Source organism: Peromyscus maniculatus, chromosome 9 (assembly GCF_049852395.1).
Source record: "Peromyscus maniculatus bairdii isolate BWxNUB_F1_BW_parent chromosome 9, HU_Pman_BW_mat_3.1, whole genome shotgun sequence".
Lineage (NCBI taxonomy): Eukaryota > Metazoa > Chordata > Mammalia > Rodentia > Cricetidae > Peromyscus > Peromyscus maniculatus.
Genome location: NC_134860.1, coordinates 6,040,300 through 6,062,045, shown reverse-complemented (window position 1 = coordinate 6,062,045; position 21,746 = coordinate 6,040,300). Strand labels below are relative to the sequence as shown.

General features: G+C 40.9%; 1 protein-coding gene across 1 annotated transcript in view; it reads left to right on the top strand.

Annotated features, from left to right (window-relative positions):
- Positions 1 to 20,999, top strand: part of LOC121826654 (disks large homolog 5-like) — a 42,707-nt gene extending 21,708 nt beyond the window's left edge. The window contains exons 8-12 of the mRNA XM_076544227.1: positions 15,673 to 15,816; positions 16,662 to 16,842; positions 17,680 to 17,795; positions 19,691 to 19,791; positions 19,950 to 20,999. Coding sequence (XP_076400342.1) covers positions 15,673 to 15,816; positions 16,662 to 16,809 — 292 coding nt within the window. The 3' untranslated portion in view covers positions 16,810 to 16,842; positions 17,680 to 17,795; positions 19,691 to 19,791; positions 19,950 to 20,999. The remainder of the gene's footprint in view (positions 1 to 15,672; positions 15,817 to 16,661; positions 16,843 to 17,679; positions 17,796 to 19,690; positions 19,792 to 19,949) is intronic.
- The last annotated feature ends 747 nt before the right edge of the window (positions 21,000 to 21,746 follow it).

Sequence of the window (21,746 nt, the reverse complement as noted above, 5' to 3'; positions counted from 1 at the left end):
TATACCAGTACCAAGCTGATTTTATTACTATAGCTCTATAGTAGAGCTTGAGGTCAGGGATGGTGATGCCTCCAAAGGTTACTTTATCATATAGGATTCTTTTAGCTATCCTGGGTCTTTTGTTTTTCCATATGAAGTGGAGTATTTTTCTTTCCAAGTCTGTGAAGAATTGTGTTGGGATTTTGATGGGGATTGCATTGAATCTGTAGATTGCTTTTGGTAAGATTGCCATTTTTACTATGTTAATCCTACCTATCCATGAGCATGAGAGATCCTTCCATTTTCTGATATCTTCTTTAATTTCTTTTTTTAGAGATTTAAAATTCTTATCAAAAAGGTCCTTCACTTGTTTAGTTAGTGTTATCCCAAGGTATTTTATATTATTTGTGGCTATTGTAAAGGGTGATGTTTCTCTGACTTCTTTCTCAGCCCTTTTATCATTTGTGTATAGGAGGGCTACTGATTTTTTTGAGTTGATCTTATATCTTGCCACTTTACTGAAGGAGTTTATCAGCTGTAGGAGTTCCCTGGTAGAGTTTTTGGGGTCACTTATGTATACTATCATATCATCTGCAAATAGTGAAAGTTTGACTTCTTCCTTTCCAATTTGTATCCCTTTGATCTCCTTTTGTTGTCTTATTGCTCTAGCTAGAACTTCTAGTACTATATTGAATAAATATAGGGAGAGTGGACAGCCTTGTCTTGTTCCTGAATTTAGTGGTATTGCTTTGAGCTTCTCTCCATTTAATTTGATGTTTGCTGTTGGCTTGCTATAAATTGCTTTTATTATGTTTAGAAATGTTCCTTGTATTCCTGATCTTTCTAAGACCTTTATCATGAAGGGGTGTTGGATTTTGTCAAAGGCTTTTTCAGCATCTAAGGAGATGATCATGTGTTTTTTTTTTCTTTCAGTTTGTTTATATGGTGTATTACATTGACTGATTTTCGTATGTTGAAGCATCCTTGCATCCCTGGGATGAATCCTACTTGGTCATGATGGATAATTGTTTTGATATATTCTTGGATTCAGTTTGCCAATATTTTGTTGAGTATGTTTGCATCGATGTTCATGAGGGAGATTGGTGTGGCATCTTTGTGTGGTTTGGGTATCAGGGTAACTGTAGCCTCATAAAAAGAGTTTGGTAGTGTTCCTTCTGTTTCTATTGTGTGGAACACTTTGAAGAGGATTGGTATTAGTTCTTCTTTGAAAGTCTGGTAGAATTCTGCACTGAAACCATCTGGTCCTGGGCTTTTTTTGGTTGGGAGACATTTGATGACTGTTTCTATTTCTTTTTCTTTTTTTTTTTTTTTTTTTTGGTTTTTCGAGACAGGGTTTCTCCGTGTAGCTTTGCGCCTTTCCTGGAGCTCACTTGGTAGCCCAGGCTGGCCTCGAACTCACAGAGATCCGCCTGGCTCTGCCTCCCGAGTGCTGGGATTAAAGGCGTGCGCCACCAACGCCCGGCTTGTTTCTATTTCTTTAGGGGTTATTGGTCTATTTAAATGGTTTATCTGGTCTTGATTTAATTTTGGTATGTGAAATTTATCCAGAAAATTGTCCATTTCTTCCTGGTTTTCCATTTTTGTGGAGTACAGGTTTTTGAAGTATGATCTTATGATTCTCTGGATTTCCTCATTGTCTGTTGTTATGTCTCCCTTTTCATTTCTGATTTTGTGAATTTGGGTGCGCTCTGTTTGCCTTTTGGTTAATTTGGCTAGGGGTTTGTCTATCTTGTTGATTTTTTCAAAGAACCAACTCTTTGTTTCATTGATTTCTGTATTGTTCTCTTGTTTCTATTTCGTTGATTTCAGCCCTCAATTTGATTATTTCCTGGCGTCTATTTCTCCTGGGTGAGTTTGTTTCTTTTTGTTCTAGAGCTTTCAGTTGTGCTTTCAGTTAATTCAATGGTATGGGATTGCTCCATCTTCTTTATGTGTGCATTTAGAGCTATGAATTTTCCTCTTAGCACTGCTTTCATAGTGTCCCATAAGTTTGGGTATGTTGTACTTTCATTTTCATTGAATTCTAGGAAATCTTTAATTTCTTTCTTTATTTCTTCCTTGACCCATTGATGTTTCAGGTGGGCATTATTCAGTTTCCATGAGTGACCCGTCCAGCAGGCCAGGTTATTCGAGGGTCTCGAGGAGGGACTACCTGTGAATCAATGGGGGGCGAGAGGGAAAGGAGACCAAGCGCGTGAAGAAAGACAGAGTCAGTCTGAGTTGAGTCAAGGTCTCTCTTTATTGACTTGTGTTAGAGCTTATAAACAGGGCTTCAGGTAGGGAGGGGGAGCAGGAGTGAGGAGAGGACAAAGAAAATTCCTAAGGAGGGTCAGCAGGAGGTCGCTTTGGTCCCAGGCCCCTGCAGCTAGCTGATTTAAAGAGGTTTATTTAATCCTACATTCCTAGGTTAGACTAAAACCCTCTTATTTACATGAGGCTTGATAAATCCTGGCAGGTAACACAAGGTTCAAGACACAGCTGTCCAGAGTCGGTCTCCAACAGTTCCCCGTCTTTTCTCAAAAATGGACCAAGTCCATGTGATTGGGGTTGTGGAGGTCCGAGAGAGCCTCTGTCTTAGGCTATACAGGGGGACTCCCACGCATGGCAGGTGCCATGTTGAGCCGGTCTCAACGACCTCTGTACACTGTTGTCTCCTGCGTGGGCCCTGTACTATTCCCGTCATTGAGTACTCTCTAGCAAGACCTTGGGGACGTTAGGGCTTTAGGACACTGAATCTGAATCCTTGATGGGGCTCCTGGCCAGCCTCCTTGGAATCTACTCTGTGATAATGAATTGAGACGTGTCGTGGTAAGGCCAAATCAATCTGATTTTTGATAAACCGAGTCAACTGCTGAAAGGCCCAGGGACCAAAGGTAATGAGAAGGAGAAGGAAAATAATCAGGGGGGCCAGGAGTGTGGGGATCAGGGTAAAAAGCCAAGGGGATTCTTTAAAGCTTCTATATAGAAGGGCAAACCCTGCTCCTAAGAGCAAGAGCCACATCTTACTGAAGCCCCATAAAGGCTAATAAAGGAAAAACATACAAGATTACAATTCCCATACAATTTCGTTTCACAAGATCATGGTCTGGGTACAGAGTGATCACAGACGGGTAATTTGCGTCAACAGGTACATTTTTCCTGAAACCTCAAGGGGGGTGGGTTATCAAGGCGGGACTGTAGTTTACACAAAGTTCACAGTGGTCCTTCCTGGAACACCTGTAACTATCCCAGACACAGTTGAGCACATCTCTTAACAGAAATCTCTTTACATTGTTAAATGGTTGCAGGGGAGATTGAACAATGGCTAAGTCAGGCTGCTCTTGGAACTAGATTTTTAGTTTTTATTTTCCTGGTGCTTGAAGTTTTCTCTTTTCCTGAGGCTTGGGGGTGTAAGCCTGAAGGGCTAGAGTCTTCCATTCCCCCATTTTCTTTTTGGCAAATTTTAATCTTAAAATTATGGTATTGCATTAGTAACTCATGGCCTATTTTAGTAACTCATGGCCTGTAATGGCCATGCATAGTTCATGTATAATTAGCCATCTTGTCTCTATGCCAGGGAGTTTTCTTTTGACCCAGCATTTCAGCCTTTTTTGAACAAGGAAAATGGGACGATGTATTCTCTTTCTGGAACTGCTTCAAGCTGGCATTGGGGCGTCATTATCAGGGCCCCTCCCCCAAAAGGCTGAAAAACTGGTCAAAGACTGGGCAGGGGGCATTTGTCAGTAGCATGTAGCTGCCTGACCCCATAGGGACAGAGAAGAATCATGTTAGCTGGGCTGGTCCACATTAGCCTTTAGCACGTCCAGAGTCCACAGTCATCTGGAGCAGTGGAGTCAGCAACTGAAACTTGGAGGTGTCTGCCAGCCAAGTAGAAATATGTTGAGACAGATTTGAACTAGGAACAGAGGTTAAAATTTATGAATTTATTTGGAACCCTTAGGTCCATACCCTTAGTAATAGGAAAAGCACTAATCCCAAGACCATGAGAGAGGAAAAATACCATCTTTAGGAATACTTATCTGGGTTCTTTCGACCTCTGTGGAGTGGGTCTATGTTTTTATGACTCTTTTGATCCTTTGAGGCCTACTTACAAAATGACATAAAAGTTTTAGATACATTAGTATTACCAATCTGTACTGAAATCCATATTGTAGACAAAGCAGATAATGGGTATCTGTAAAACAGCAGAAGTAGACTTATACCTTTGAGTCCCAACAAGAGCTACAGATTTGGGCATTTTACTTCTGTCCAGAAAGCCAGGTGTAAGTTGAACAGAGATTTTAAGCCTGGTGAAAAGCACTTTTAGGTTTACATTTAGACATATCTAGATGACATCTAAAACAAATCCAAAATGTTGAGCTTGTGACTGGACAGTAAATGGTCATTGCTCTATCAGCTCATCAGGACTCCTAAATGTTAAGCTCTGAACCATAGAACAGGAGAGTAATCTGAAACATATCTTATTTTAGACTCATATCCAAACCTTTATAATTTATTTAACTTTTTATATCTTAGAACATTTTCTTTTAAAGTGAGCTAAAAGGCTAGCTATGGCCTTGCAGAAGGATCTGGCTGATGGTGCCATGCTGACAAAGTTAGAGCTAGCCATCAGTACTATCAGAAATCTGAGAAGGATAAACTATATCTGAGTGCAGACCAAGAAGCTTCCAATCCTATAAATTACAGTGATCAATCCCTACCCAGGTCTCTGTAGGGTTGGAGGTACCAGTCAGAACAACATCAATCTTCTACCACCATCAAGCCCATAAGGCAGAGTACCTTTTCTGTGAAATAGGGACACAGAAGACTGACAGTGTCCTACTACTTGTACATAGTCTGGGCTGGGTCCTGGAGGCAGGCGTTGCATTGGGGCATCTTGTCCTGTGGTCAGTGTCGTTCGCAATTCAGGTGGCATCTTCTTGTCATTCCATATCTTCTTTGGAGACCTTGGGAGTCATTGCTAGGAGCTGGGGAGCTAGGAGTCTCTGTTTCCGATAGTAAGTTTTTAATCAAATAATTTAAATGTCATATTCATCAGATCATTGACAGGTTTGAGGACCATTATCTATTAAATGTATCTGAGCCAAACAAATCTAGGCCTGATCTTGAAAATATCTCTAAGTTTGGTAATAATGACCAGGCTAATTTGTTCTCCTATAGATATATTAGTCAAATATACCTCTCAGTTTGTTTTTATTTAAATAGAACAGTTTATGCTTTAAACTAGTATCTGGATAGCCAGATGACTAGTATTAACTTGTATTCCTTAACACAGAAGGACATGCATGCAAACTCAGACATTCAAAACCAAACATACATGTGGCCACATTTTCAATCATACCTGTAGAATAGACAGACATTTTTAAAACTATGACCCTTTGGAGTCTCCATGAAACAGCAGAATAGCAAGAGAAAGAAATCTGAAACATGTTTACTTAAACTTTAAAGTTAGACCTTAAAGTTTTATGATATTTTTTTTTCAAACCCTCACGACCTGCTTAAGCCTTTAAATTTTTATATCTTAAACTGCTTCCTCAAGTCAAAAAATCATTTATTTAAACTTTTATTTTAACCAACAATAATTTGAAACCAATTTTCTTAAATGATGGCAAGTATTTGTAACACATTGAACTCAAATGACCAAAACCCATGTAAATTTTTATTTTTCCTGTGGAAACAAAGCATAATTTCCCCAGTATCTTGAACTGGTAATTTAACATTTCTTTATCAAGCAATATCATTGTTATGCCCAGGTCTCTGTCTCCTCCCCAAAGAAGCCATCAGAGACCTCAGGTACAGAATGCAAAAGCAAGGTTTATTTAAATGAAGTTTACAAGCCTCGGCAGGGGGGCTTGTTCCAAACCTCTCACACACACAGCAGGGAGGTTGGAAGGAGCAAGAGCCTTCTTTGTGAGGCTAGCACAGACCACATAATTCATCTCCCACCGCCCACATCCCTCTTTAGGTTCATATCAGTAGTTTTTCATGTTATCTTTATTTCTCATTTGTTTAGCAACCGTGTTTAGGAGTTTTATGAGATGTCTCCCGGGTTTGGGGAGTTTGGGGAGTTTGGGATGTTTTATGACCACTTAGTCTCTGTCAGATGGTCATATATCCTAACTCTGTGTTTTCTTAAGTTTCTGTAGTTGATAAAGCCACCTGGAAAAAGGCATCTAAGTTCTTATCTACATTTAAGAATCCTGGTTTTAGCTTCTCTTTGTCTGTAGGGGATGAAGTTGGGGGGGGGGTTACTGAGGTTTCACAATCAGGACAGAGAAGGGTTAACAAGAGAAATTCCTGGCTGGCAGAAGAGACTTTGAAGTTATCACAGTAAAGGAAGGGAGGGGGAGCAGTGGTCATAAAGTATGTCCTTGGCTGCCAGTGTTCCTGAAAAAAAGTTTTTGTTAACTCCTCTGACTAAAGTCAGATTCTCTGTTCAGTGTTCACACAGTTTTGTCAGTTGCAGGCAGCCATTGTCCTGTCCAGAGCAGGACATGAGAATCTTAGCCCGCCTGTACCGAGAGCACGCACCCCCACCCTCGTGAGAGCAGCCAGCTGCCTAAGTCCTGACAGCAAGAGAGCTAGGGAGGGAGGGAGGTGGCCCTCGCTGTGCCTCTCTCACCTTCTCTCCGGGAAAATAAGGGAGGTGAGTAGCAGAAACAGATGACATTTACACAGACAATCCAAGTACCGGCACATCAGCACTGAGATGATGATGGCCTCACTCACAGCAAGCAAGCCTCTCGATTGTGGCTCACACATCCTTCTGGTGGGCTAGGCAAAGGTCTAGTGGAGAAGAAGGGGACTGTCCCATAGCGTCTGTCACAGTCAAGTCAACAATGAGAACAGTTAACACACTACACACAAGACCAAGGGCACACGAAAGAAAAACTTTGCCCCAACGAGACAACCAACAAAGCTCCAAGAACAATGACAGCCTGATGTGCTCTGTGGAGAGTGACCCTCCAGTCTCAATCACACCAAAAACAATCCAGACTGAGGATCTCTGTCCTTGATCAAACAGACATCAGGGGGCTTTCACATCCCTGTCAGTCAGACATGCACCTTATTTCTTGGAAGAGAAACAGAGTGTAAAGTAACAATGACCACAATAAAACATACAAAAAAACCCCACAACATGGCTCTAACAATTTCCCAGGACAAAATACAAAGTGGCACTTCCTCCCACCATGGGGAAAGGTACCCAAAGATGCTCCTCTCCTGAGCACTCCCTGGAGGAGACACCTAAAATCAAATGGTCACCTCTGAGATGGCCCCAAGTGGCTCGGGACTAGGGGGTCCCTTGCCCAAATCAGGGAATGAGACGTCTCTCTTTCCCTCCCAGGATCACTGTCCGGACACGTCTGTCCCAGTGAGAGCCTGCAACGTACAAATCAGTCGACCGGCACAAAACTTAACGAGACAAGACAGAGACAGAGACAAGACAGAGAGCGTTCTTACCGGTAGATGTCAATAAACCTCTGGACCCTTGAGGGTCCCAGTGGGGTCTTTTGGTCTTTTGTTCAATGTGATTTGTGGCAACCTCACTCTTACCGTCTTCTGGGACGGACACATCGTTTAATAGGTCCTCAGCAAGTGCCAGAAGATGTGACACCATACTATCCTTTTCTGAATCCTATAAAACATCTCTGATTACTCCATAGAAACTAAAGACTGCATCGGGGACATTCTCTCCATCCTTAAGCAAGTTATTGATATCCTTTCTGACTTTATTCCACGTCAAAGGGTAGATGCCCGGGCCATTAATAACCAGCCAGGGACATTTTTCTTCCACAAAATAGAAAAACTTAATTAAATCTTTTTTTCTTCTTTCTTTTTGATTCTTATTCCCCTCTCCCTGAAATCTTCATTTCCTTAATGAAGAGAGCCTCTTTAGAGAGTACTTTACCCATTGATTGATGAACGGCACTTACCTCAAGGTTGCCCACGGCGCATGAGTGATGCTGTTGGGGCACCTCTACCCTAGTGAGTCTGGCCAGACCCCGTTTTCTCTTTGCCGTCCAGTAGTGAGCCGCTGTGCCTCGAGCCCCACGTTCGGGCGCCACTTGACCCATCCAGCAGGCCAGGTTATTCGAGGGTCTCGAGGAGGGACCACCTGTGAATCAATGGGGGGCAAGAGGGAAAGGAGACCAAGCGCGTGAAGAAAGACAGAGTCAGTCTGAGTTGAGTCAAGGTCTCTCTTTATTGACTGGTGTTAGAGCTTATAAACAGGGCTTCAGGTAGGGAGGGGGAGCAGGAGTGAGGAGAGGACAAAGAAAATTCCTAAGGAGGGTCAGCAGGAGGTCGCTTTGGTCCCAGGCCCCTGCAGCTAGCTGATTTAAAGAGGTTTATTTAATCCTACATTCCTAGGTTAGACTAAAAGCCTCTTATTTACACAAGGCTTGATAAATCGTGGCAGGTAACACAAGGTTCAAGACACAGCTGTCCAGAGTCGGTCTCCAACACATGAGTTTGTGGGTTTTCCATAATTTTTGTTGTTGTTGAGGTCTAACTTTAAGGCATGGTGGTCTGATAAAATACAGGAGGTTATTCCAATTTTTTTTGTATCTGTTGAGATTTGGTTTGTGTCCAAGCATGTGGTCAATTTTTGAGAAGGTTCCATGAGGTGCTGAGAAGAAGGTATATTCTTTTTTGTTAGGATGGAATGTTCTGTAGATATCTATTAAGTCCATTTGAGACATAACATCTGTTAGGTCCTTTATTTCTTTGTTAAGTTTCAGTCTGGTAGATCTGTCTTTTGGTGAGAGTGGTGTGTTAAAATCTCCCACTACTAATGTGTGGGGTTTGATGTGTGTTTTAAACTTTAGTAGTATTTCTTTTATGAATGTGGGTGCTTTTGTATTTGGAGCATAAATGTTTAGAATCGAAACTTCTTTTTGGTGGATTTTTCCTGTGATAAATATGTAATGTCCATCCTGATTTGTTTTGATTGATTTTAGTTTGAAGTCTATTTTATTAGATATTAGGATAGCTACACCAGCTTGTTTCTTAGGTCCATTTACTTGGAAAGCCTTTTCCCAGCCCTTTACTTGGAGGTAGTATCTGTCTTTGAAGTTAAGGTGTGTTTCTTGTATGCAGCAGATGGATGGGTCCTGTTTTCTTATCCATTCTGTTAGCCTTTGTCTTTTTATAGGTGAGTTGAGACCATTGATATTGATGAATATTAATGACCAGTGATTGTTAATTCCTGTTATTTTTTGTGGTTGTGTTGTGTTGTCCTTCTTTGGTGTATGTTGGTGTGGGATTATCTATTGCTTGATTTTTCATGGATGTGTTTAGCTTCTTTGGGTTGGATTTTCCCTTCTAGTGCTTTCTGTAGGGCTGGGTTTGTGGACAGATATTGATTAAATCTGGTTTTATCCTGAAATATTTTGTTTACTCTGCCTATGGTGATTGGGAGTTTTGCTGGGTATAATAGTCTGGGTTGGCATCCTTGGTCTCTCAGTGTCTGCATGAGATTTGTCCATGATCCTCTAGCTTTCATAGTCTCTATTGAGTAGTCTGGTGTTATTCTGATGGGTTTGCCTTTATATATTACTTGATCTTTTTCCTTTGTGGCTCTTAATATTTTTTCTTTGTTCTGTGTGTTTAGTGTTTTGATTATTATGTGATGAGGGGACTTTTTTTTGGATCCAGCTTATTCAGTGTTCTGTAAGCTTCTTGTATCTTTATAGGTATTTCTTTCTTTAGGTTAGGAGAGTTTTCTTCTATGATTTTGTTGAATATATTTTCTGTGCCTTTGAGTTGGTATTCTTCTCCTTCTTCTATCCCTATTATTCCTGGATTTGGTCTTTTCATGGTGTCCCAAATTTCCTGCACGTTTTGTGTTACAACTTTTTTGTCTTTAGTGTTTTCTTGGACTGATGAATCTATTTTCTCTATTGTGTCTTCAGTGTCAGAGATTCTCTGTACCATTTCTTGCAATGGGTTGGTTATGCTTGTTTCTGTAGTTCCTGTTCGTTTAGTCAGGATTTCTATTTCCAGCATTCCCTCAGCATGTGTTTTCTTTATTGTCTCAAATTCATTTTTCAGATCTTGGAATGTTTCTTTGATCTGTTTAATTGCTTTTTCTTGGCTTTCTTTGATTTCTTCCCATTTTTTGTTTGTTTTTTCTTCCATTTCTTTAAGGGAGTTTTTTACTTCCTCTTTAATGGAGTTTTTCATTACCTCTTTAAGGGAATTTTTATTTCCTCTTTAAGGGAAGGTTTTATTTCTTCTTTAAGGGCCTCTATCATCTTCTTAAAGTCATTTTTAGGGTTGATTTATTCTGTTTCTTCTGTCTTGGTATGTTCAGGTCTTGCAGGTGTAAAATCACTAGGTTCTGATGTTGCCATATAGGTCTTTATGTTGTTGCCTGTATTTTTGCACTGGCGTCTACTCATCTCTTCCTCTGCTTGGTGCAGGTGGTGTCTGTGTCTGAAAGTGTCTCTCTTGTTCTAATTTTTAGTCTTGGTTCAGTAGGAGTTCTTGGTTAAATTGGTGCTATTTGGGCTGTTTCTTCAGGGGCAGCTGATCTCAGTCGGTGAAGTATACACTTATGATTCTGGTGATCTGGTTTGTTGGCTGGGCAGTGTCTTCTTCTGTGTTCCCAGGTCATGTTTTGTTCATTCATCAACTCCTCAGCTGATCTTGTTTCTTCAGACTTCAAACTGTAGGGATCTGAATCCTCTCCCGGATGGGTTTCAGCTCAGCGGGGTAGTCTCACCAACACCTCCAACTTGTTAGGTTTTGCAGGATCACTAGCTGGTCCCTGGGTTGTCCTCAGACAGAGTATTCAGATTCATTCTGGTTCTGTCCCATGGAGATAACTTCTTCCCCGGGTGTTGGGGTTAGAGGCGTCCCTGTTCCAAGCTTTTGATTAAGAGTTTGTTTTCACTAGCTCTTCAGAGGGTAATAGCTCTGTTTCTGGTCTTTATTGCGACTGTGTTTTGGCTGTCACCTACTATGCCTGCCTGCCTCCACTCTGGGCCTGCCTGCCCCTGCCGGGTGAGTCTACCTCTGCCTGCTGCCTCCTGGGCCTGTCTACCTCTGTGGGCCGCCAAAGGGCCTGTATGTCTCTGCAGGCTGCTGCCTCGGGCCTACCTGCCTCTCCTAGTCACCACTGCGGTGCATGTCTACCTCTGCGGGCTGCTGCCGCCGGGCCTATATGTCTCAGCCGGCTGCCACCGAGCCTGTATGTCCCTGCTGGCCATCACTGGGCCTGTATGTCTCTGCCAGCTGCCGCCGTGGGCCTACCTGCCTCTGCTTGTCGCTGCTGCCGGGCCCGTCTACCTCTGTGGGCCTCCCCCAGGCCTGTATGTCCCTGTCGGCCACCGCCGCTGGGCCACAACAACATCATTCTTGATTCAGTAATTTAAGTGTTCTTGTTTTCACCCCAAAATCTCAGTGATCAGAAAGCATCTTGATGTCTCTTGCTCAAGTTAAAGATATGATTACTCTCCATTCCACATTTATGAGTTTGTTGTCTACATTCAATTGTTTTATTATTAGGTGGTCTCAGGGATGCTATCCTGGTGAGATCAAAAGCCATCTAGGACTTCATGAATTTCCCAGAAAAATATAAACACATCCTTGCCTCAAGATTAGATTACCAGGCCCTCTTCTTTGATTAGTTTGTTTATCTTATGATTTAACATTTTCTTTAGACTGTGTATACTTTAAGGCAAAATGCTTTAAGGGAAGTAGAAAACAATTATACTTTAAAGTGGAAAAATTAATGGTTAACTTGGCTAAATGTAGTATTGTGTGTAGTTTTACATAAGTTCAGAGATATTGCCCTTTTATTTATGAAACTTGCCAATTTAATTATTTGACAGCATTTTACAACAGCTGGATCTTATGGATAGTAAGGGATTTTAGTAACAAGGTTAATATTCCATAAAGTGTAAAATTCTTGAAGGTGTTGGCTAGTATAAGCAGGATCATTACCAGTTTTAAGTTATAACAGGAGTCCTAGAAAGGACACTCATAAAGAGCTATTTGACAACGTCAAGTTTTAGAAAAAACACAATTGTATTTTTGTGGAAGTGCCAATGCCCCATGCTAAACACGGGTTGTACTCTGCAACTGATTAGATAGAGAGAGGCTTCATGCGTGCCTGTAGTGAGCCAATTCTGAGCATAGACATCTAAATATTTGACAGCAGAGAAAGAATAATTTTTGATGGAAACCACCAAATACTCTAACTTCTATTGGTTGCATTTTTGTTTAACCCATTTTTGGCCGCCAAGGGAATTAGAGCTATATGAAATTATTTTGGCATTGTTGGCCATTATATTTTATATTATTTAGTAGAAATATTTTTAAAACCATTTTAAAAAATTCACTTATTTTTAAACCCAGCTAAACTTGTTTACGTTGTTTTAAGTTCTTATGATATACAAAAATATAAATTTAAAAGAATTAAGTTTTAGTAATCACAAATACAAGAAATATGGGTGATGTTCTTGCTTTTAATTTCTGAAAGACATACAATGAACATGTCTCCATTGTTTATGTTAAGGACAAGACCAAATTTCTTTTGCTAGCACTGTACACATTGGATGCGTTCATTACTGGACCAGGCATAAGCAGGGAAGCTCCTACAGTCTCAGTAACAGACAGCTCATGGCACCAAGCCTTTGGTTAAGCCTCCTGCCAGCAACCTGAGTCAAGGCTGCTTCTAGCTTTTCTCCTGAGCAAGCTCTTTGTTCTGTGTTCTCTGTAGCAAATGATCGATCAGTTCACTATTACTGTCAGGTTTTAATATGATTGAATTTATTTTTTGTTCATTTACCTGATTGCATGGCAAGTTCCCTGAAATAAAGGAATAGTGAGAAGTTATACTGAAACACATCATGTGGTTTATTTCTCTCTGTGTGAATGAAGTCTGTCAGCAAGGTAAACGGTCTGTGTAAACAAACTTCATTCATTTTTAATCATTGCTTTTGGCCTAACCTTGAAAATATGAACAGCATTCTAACTGAAGCTTTTCCCTATTAAATGAAATAGATTTGTAATTAGTATGACTACAAGCATAGTTTTAGAACACTTTAAAGAATTTTATTATTTACGAGGTCATCATCATTAACTTGTATGACCTAATTGTGTTTAACAGTTTACAAGGAGTTGGAAGCTTTTGTTAATGATTAGGATTTTAAAATTTAACCCCCGTTGAATTTGAGTTTTAAAAATTTGGATTGAAGATCTAACTTAAGATACTTTAGCCTCAAATATACAACTTAAATAAATACAGTCCATAGAATTGAACTTTATTTTATTTTTTTATTCTATAGTACCATTATAGAATATCAGTTTGTATGACTCAGGTTATGCAAACAGCAAAAGTTTAACAAAGTTGGGAAAGACAAAGAGGCTAGATATATTATTTTCAAGTGCATTCTGCTAGCCTAAATAGACCTAAGGTATTTAAGAGCCTTATTTATCAAATATACCAAATTGATCAATCACATATTTGATTCTTATTTAAATTTTCCAGAATCCTGGTGTTGAACAGTTTGCAAATACATAAGTGGTTAGACATACATCTTTTGAGTCAGGTTCTTCTATCCTGAGTAGACCTATATTTCCTTAGTGATATCTCATGATATAAATTCCACCTTTCTCCAAAATATTTTGAGGAACAGTGATTGCCTATTTAGTCTATACAGGAGATACAATAATAACCAAAGAGGACAGTAGGAATAATAACTTTTATACATGCTGCCTATATATAGATTTTAAAAGTGATAACCTTTTGTTACAAGTTTTCAGCTAATTTTTGTTATGCATTTTACAAATTTTAACCAAGCCCTAGGAATTTACAAATGCAAAGTTAAAGAAATTACATCATAAGATATTATTTTTTGAGAGTAGGGGGCAAAGGAATTTGGAGATAAAATGTGTTAGAGTACAAAATAGATAGAGCTTAGAGATTTTCATCTCTTCATTACACTTCTTTAAAATTTAAAACACTTTTGTAACAATTCTGTTCTATCAGTGTCAGCCAGTTTCCATTTTTAGTATAACTCTATCCTTCATGTGCAAATATATGCATGAAGTGAGTTAAAAGTAACCTATTACTGAGCAATGTCTAATGGAATATAATAAGTTTTGACTGTTGAGCTGTACAGTCAGGGGAAGGTACTAACCATTTTGAGGAATGTGAAGAATTTCTGTATAAAATATATATATGGTCCTTGTCTTTCTGAAGAACAATCTGTAAAATCACTAAGAGCAAACTCTACAGGATTTTTAGATGTAATTTTGGGTCATACCCATTGAGCATTTTCAGAAACTCTAAAAAGGTGATGTACTGAGTAGTGATTATCTATAGATCCCATGTAACATGCTAATGCAATCTGCCAGTGCTCATCAATTTAAATCAAATAAGCTGCATATTATCTACTGGCAGTAATTTCTGTAGGCTCCATACCAGGAAGTTGTTTAAAAAGTGTCCTTTCCATTATCATTAAGTCTATCATTTCTTGATAATAAGGAGATGCAATACTTGTGGAGAATCATACCTCACAGAAATGTCTATAATACTGTTACCTTCTGGACATACACTTTAATAGGAGATGAATGCTCACTTTCTTTCCCACATGGAAGTACTGAGGCATTTCCAAACAATCAGAGAGCAATCTCTGGCTATGGAAGAAAAGGGTACTGAAGCATATCTATTGAGTCCCAGGAAAGATTCCTGGAATGGGAAACCTGACTTCTGGAGAGTTATGAGGAAATCTGGTTAGCAGGGAGGCAATGTCATTTCCTCATGACATCAGGGGTGTCTCATGCCTGGACATTCTATTGTATCCTGGAGACTTCAGAATGTTATCTGATGTCACCTGTGTTGTAGCAACACCAACTGCCCTTGGACAGTTGGTTCAGTGCCCTTACAGTTCAGCCATGAACATGTTGGGAAGACTCAGAAGTCTATTGGGTAGAGAGAAAGGAGAAGGAAAAGAGACCAGAGAGAGGCAGACACAAGCTGGCCTTCAGCCTCAATGTAAAACAACAAGAAAGAAATGGTCCAGAAGATGGTACAGTAAGTTGTGGGCAGGAAATTGGCATCTTCCTGAAGGACATGGGCTTGAGCTTGAGCTGAATCTTCCAGTAATGGGACACAGGAGGTAGGAGTCTCTGGGAACCAACTGGACTTCCCTGCTTGTCATGGCTTCTGAAATTCAAGGATTCCAGAAGAGTAATTTGTCTGTCCCAGAAATCAGGAGCGAGTAAGGCCAAAGCTGTTGTGCTGAGATCTCTTGCCTTTCAATCCTACAGGAGGGTAGGGGTTGAGAGGGAACAAAAAGTCCAGCATTAGGGTAGGAAGTTCAAGTGAACTTTGCCCAGCAAAAAGCAGGTCATCAATGTACTTCACTCTCAGTGGCTTCATTTGTTTACTGCCCACCAGCTCTGTGCATCCTCCATTGTCACTGAGGAGTCTTGGTGAGGATGGTGACCATGTCCTGCCCCTGTGTGGGGCTTCATCCCTCTTAACACCCTGCCTCTGCTGGCCTTGGACCAGAAGAGCAAGTGTAATAAGCAGCCAGAGGTCCCAGTACATAGGAGCCAGGCTGTGGCATCTCATTAAATCCAGTAATATAGAACACACACTGAATTCATGTGATCCTTGAGGCCTGTATTCATGGAATTCTTTGCTTCTGAGTCCAGGCCCTACCACAGGCCAAATCCTTTCTATGAAAAGCTCAAGATGGAACATCAGCAGGTCATGTCAGACCTGCAGAATTTCAAGAATGAGAATTGGGAGGCCTCACAGAAGCTCAGTGAGCTGACCAAAGAGAAAGTCTTCCTTTGGTAAGTGCTTATCTTGGCAGGGACCCCAACTGTTGTACAATAGCCAACTCCAATTTTCTTTGTCTCTGAACTGCAGGGTCTGTAGATCTACTTCTGGTTTTTCTGCTCTTAGCCAGCAGCATTAGCAAGCAGCCTTTGGACTTATGCCTCTTTACTCAGTTTTGCTAAGGTTTAAAGAGACTATTAGCTCTTCCAAGCACCATATTGTCATTCAGTAGCCTCCAGATCAGTGGTTATTAACGTTCCTAATGCTGTGATTCTTTAATACATTGCTACATTGTTTTGATGACCCCAAACCATAAAATTATTTTGTAGCATTGTCTTAAGTTTATTTTGCTACTGTTAATAATTTTAATGTAAATGTCTACATAGGACATCTAATATGTGTCCCTTGTGAAAGGCTCCTTAGATCCCAAAGGGTTCACAAGCCACATACTGAAAATGACTGGTTAGAAGAGCAATTGGCATCACAAGAGGGTTGTCAGGCAGGGGCTGACTGCTATGGGATCTATGCACCCTCTGGGTCTCCTACTTTCCCAAGTGTACCTGCACATTACCTGCTGGTGTTTCCTCATGACAGTGGACTGATTAGGACAGGTGGAGTACTCCTCTAGTTTATGGAAGTGCATGAATTTCTGTTATTTGGCGGGGGGGTCAGAAATAGTTTGATTCTTGCAGGAAATAACTGTTCTCTGCTTTTGGCCTTGAGTGCCACTGTCATTGCTGTTGAAGGTTCTTGTTTACATCTTCTTGTGAACCTGGGATAGGGTTGGGTTGTTGAGGCATGGTGCTGTGGGTGACCAGAGGTGGCTGACATGGTCTTACTATTTGGAGTGTGTTTCCAGTGATCTGCAGAGCCGGCTCCTGATGGAGCAGAGTCAGCTCAAAAAGAAATTGGATATGCTGAGGCAAGAGAAGGAGAACCTACTGGAGGATTGGATGCTGCTGAAGCACCACTCCGATGACTTGCAAGTGCTCAGTAAGGGTCAATAGGAGACCAGTGAACTCCAGAACCAGCAACAGCAGGTAGGACAGGCAGCTGGGTCACAGTTAGGTCAGCACCATTTACTTATGTAACCTTACCAAGTCTACCCATCCAGACGCCTGTGCTCTATCTCATCACTTTCCTCCTCCATATACCCATTCATACACCCACTTCATGACATAAAATTGTTCATTCTGTGTCTGTGCATTAGTATTTCTGGGAAGTGAGTCTCCTCTGAGAATCTTGGTCATTGGCATGCAATCCCTAATACTCTTCTTGAACCTGTAGTCAATGGGGAGAAACAGGTCAATCACTAATCACACAGCTACAAGTCATTATGATGGGAGGATTGCTATACACAGACTTCAGTTCAAGAGTAAATATTTTTCTAACCATCTCCACTATTTCAAGAGTATCCTCCCCTAGTCCATTTTAGTTCCCAGGAATAGAAAGCTGAGTTTTGGGACTTTTCTTAAAGGCTGGTGTGCTTATTTTAAAGATAACTGCTCCTCTATCACTTTGTTGTTTTCGTCTCATCCCATTCTTTATCTCTCTCTCTGTCTCTCCGTGGTGTGTGTGTGTGTGTGTGTGTGTGTGTGTGTGTGTGTGTGTGTGTGTGTAATGGAGGCATGTGAGAGTGCAGTGCATATTTCATGTGGATGACAGCTAGAGGGGACCACTGGGTTTCTCTCTTTGTCAGTCTCTGTCTTATGAACTTGAAACAGGCTTTCTCATGTTCCTATGAAATTGAAATTTGGTGAGACTGACTTAATAGCAATCTCTTGGGATCCTCTGTGTGTGCGCTTGCACTAGTGTGAGAATGTATTGTCTATACTATACTCAACCCTCCACTAAGGACACAATCTTGTAATGAACAGGAGCAGCAAAGAATGGAAGAGAGACTCCAGAGCTTGCTGAAGCAGAGGGAGCTGGTCACACAGCAGAAAAACCTGGCAATAAAGCTGCAGCATCATTTGACTGTCTCCCAGATGAGGTATGGACCCAGGCTGAAGTTGGGGTATTGAGCCAATTGAGTCCCCTGTACCAGGGCTCTCTGTCCTTTGTGGGCTTTTGCTTATCAGCAAGACTCCCTGCTCCAAGCCTGGGTAAACCAACTCAGAACTCAGAGTATTATGCTGGTCTCGTCCACAAGAACTTCTATCCAGCAAACAATATGTTTGATACTCCCTGGGTCTGTAGACTTGTGTCCCATCCCTCCCTTCTGATTTCTCTGGTATGTTCTCAGCAGGCTTTCCTTGAACTCAAAGAGCTCTGCCTGCTTATGCCTTCAAAGTGATGGGATTTAAAGGTGTGCCTCATAATATCTGACTGAAACTACATTTTTATACAGGATTAGCACCTGTAAGATGAGATTCACACCCTTGTCACTATTTGATGTAACACTGGCTGTCTTCACTGTTTGACCATTTCCCATGTAAAATGTACTCGGGATATAATATGTTTACTCATAGGCAGGATGAAGCCAGGTAGATGTCTCTGCTGAGGATTGTTCAGAACCTTCACCGAGTGTTGTATAACAGACTCCTCTAGAGTACCAGGATGTAGATTCCCAGCTGTAGGCCTAAGGATAACACAGCTCTTTTTGTTTATTGCCAGAGACCATGCAGTGACAATATTCTCAGACACATGTCTCAACAAATACTGCTCTAGCATGACAGGCTCCATCTTGTGTATTACCTGGGTGCCAGGTACCTTCTGGGGAGGAGGCCTGATCTTTTTACATGACCTTATTCAGCTGTCTAATTTTCAAAGTGGTATTAAGTCTATGTATAAAAATGAGGTGGTCTTTTTAAAATTATTTTTTATTCATTTTACATACCACCACAGATCCCCCTTTCTTCCCTCATCCCACTCCCCACTCACCTTCTTCCCTGACCCTTCATCCCCTCCTCCAGCAGGGTAAATTCTCCCATGGTAGGACAGTTAAGCCTGATACATTCTGTTGAGGCAGGACCAAGCCCCTCCCCACTATATCAAGCAAGAACAAGGTGTCCAACCATAGGTAATGGGATCCAGAAAGACAGCTCATGCACCAGGAATAGATCCTGATCACACTGCCAGGGGCCCCTCAAACACAACCAGCTCCACAACTGTCCCCCATATGCAGAAGGTCAGAAATGTCAGTCTAAATTTCCTGAGTTCCTTTGGGCTTGGCTCAGTTGTTTCTGTAGATTTCACCATCATGATCTTTACCACCCTTGCTCATGTAATCCCTCTAAAAAAGACAAGAAGGAACACAGCTTAGAATTTTAAGGTTTTCTCTATCAAACCTGTGACAGCATTGTACAACATGGAGAGGAAAATAAAATAATATCAATTAAAATCAGGAATAAGGACAGGTGTATGTGATGGTGCATGTCTTTAATTCAAGCTCTTTGGGAGCACAGGCAGGAAATCTCTGGCCTCTCGTAGCCATCCTAGAATATGGATCAAGTCAGCCAGAGATGCATATTGTAACTCTGCCTAGAAAGAAATAAACAGAAATTGGACAAGAAAAAAAATGAGGTAGTTGATGAGAAACTCATCATGAACAGTTTGTGTATCTCCACTGTGCTATTATATATGACTTTAATATACTACTCCTTTTGTTTAAATGGTGTCTCTATACTGTAGGGAAAAGCCCTGTTCTTTCTCATTAGAGTACAGTACATATAGTACTCATACCAACATCTGATACTTGTTAAGGGCAGAAAATAATTCAAGGCCCAGCTATTGTGTGACACTTATTCATTAGGGGTATATACAATGACTGCTGCCAAAGATCAGTGTTGACTGTCCAGCACAATTTAGTTTTTGTGATATCACTGAATGACTGGTGACATGGTGGATCCCCACCAGGACTCTGCCCTTACTAACTTCCTCCTCTAGGTCTGAAAATCTCCAACATGAGCTGGAACAATCCACAGCTCAGGATGAGAGCCTCCTGACCACAGAGCTGCTGCAGCAGGAGCACTAAGTGTCATAAGCAAGTGAGCCACCATGACATCCCATCCCCAGCAACATGGCATTTGTGGGGTGGAGTTCTTCCTTGATTCTGCTTTCCTATGTATGAATAGGCCTTGAATTTATCTAGCTAGTGACCCAGCAAGGCTGTTTTAGGATCTGATTGCCTTTTCTTCTCTCACAGCACCCTTTATGAGAACTGAGGAGGCTGAAGGAATCCATAGTCAACTAGAAACACTGACATTCTCCACTCTGTGATCAAGGCCTCCTCAGAACAAGATATGTACTACAAGTTGTGAAATCCACCAGTGAGGCAAATATCATCTGCCCTGCAGGGCGTCCATCCATAATCTCATCCATGTGTCTGTGGACTACTAGTTATGGAATAAAGAACCCATCAAGAAGATGCTTGAGATTCAAAAAAATAAACACCAAGAGTTATGCAGAAAAAGCTGACATCTACTAGTAAGTGTTCCCAGTGAGGGCCACAACAAGGAGAGAGAATATGATTCCACTCATAGTTACTCTGAAAGTTTATTGCTACAAACTTTTGGTAGCTGACTGAGTCCTGAGCCCTTCATATGTGGAGGGAGATATGTCAACGGAGACTGTGTTGATGTCATGCTGCTATCTAGATAGACCACACAAAGGAAACATCATATTCTTACTCCAGTCCAGTGCTGGACATACTAAATATCATGTACATGTGATGGTGAAGAGAATTGTTCTGAGAGATGATTTAGGATGGAAGTCACCATGAGCTTTTATATCTTTTGGTAAGAGATGCTCCCTGTGTCATTTTTTACTCTTGAATGGGCACACAGACACATGTTGGCAGACAGAATCATATAGTGGCAACATGGCATAAGATCAACTTTGGCAAGGACTTAACCTAGAAGCCCCAAAGTGGCATAACTGCACTTGTCTGGAGGAGGTTATTTCAGTGCAGGGTTCTCTTTCAACTTGTGTACAAAGCCAGCCACAGAGCGTAGGACATCTGCATGAAGAAAAAAACTTCTTATGTAAATAGTTTTGGTTTGTTTTGGGGTTTTCATGAATTTAGGTTTTGTTGTTCTTTGTTTTGTTTTGCTGTTTTTTTATTTTTTGGTTCTTTGTTCTTTCTTTGATTTTATATTTTGCTAAAGCTATACACTGGATATACTAAGCACCCCTTTAAGGCTCTATTCAGTCAAATTTCTGTAATTTCACAAATAAAAAATAATTTCCAACTCTTTATTCTTTCCTTTAAATTTTTTATTGAGTTTACTTACCAACTACAGATCCACCTCCCATCATTCCTCCCTCTCCAGCCTCCCACATTCCCCCCACTCCTCCTGCCCTCCTCCAACAGGGTAAGTTCTCCCATGGTGGGCAGAAAAGCCTGGTACATTCTCTTCATTCTGAAAGTAACTTTGTAGTCAGGTGTGGTGTCATACTCCTGTAGCATTAGAACTCAACAGACAGAAGTGGATGTCTACAAGTTCCAGGAAGCTTAGGCTACATTGTGAGTTCTCAGCTATACAGGGTTACAAACCAAGATGGTATCTTGGGTGTGAATCGCATGGCCTATTCCATGAATATCCACTTCATGATGGAAAAAGATCCATATTAAACACCTGACTTCACATGTCTAGCTACTTCAAAAAACAGAGAATAGATACACACATGTTCGTGACATGATCATTCATATCAGATTTTTCAGAAACACACCTATGTTTTCTAATGAATTTCAGGAAGTGAGAACATTAGTTACAGGAGTATAGAAGAAATGAGGAAACCTATAGCCGTCTGCCTTTCTTTTCCTGAAATACAGCACCAGTGACAGTGGCAATGCAGGGGTAGTAACCCTCTAAGACATATTGAGATGTGGTCTTTTTAATGTGCTGTTGCCTTGACCATTCATTTTGCATGGAATTTTTTGAGATTCATTTACTTGTATTTATGAATATGGGTATTTTGCCTGTTTTCTATGTACCACAAG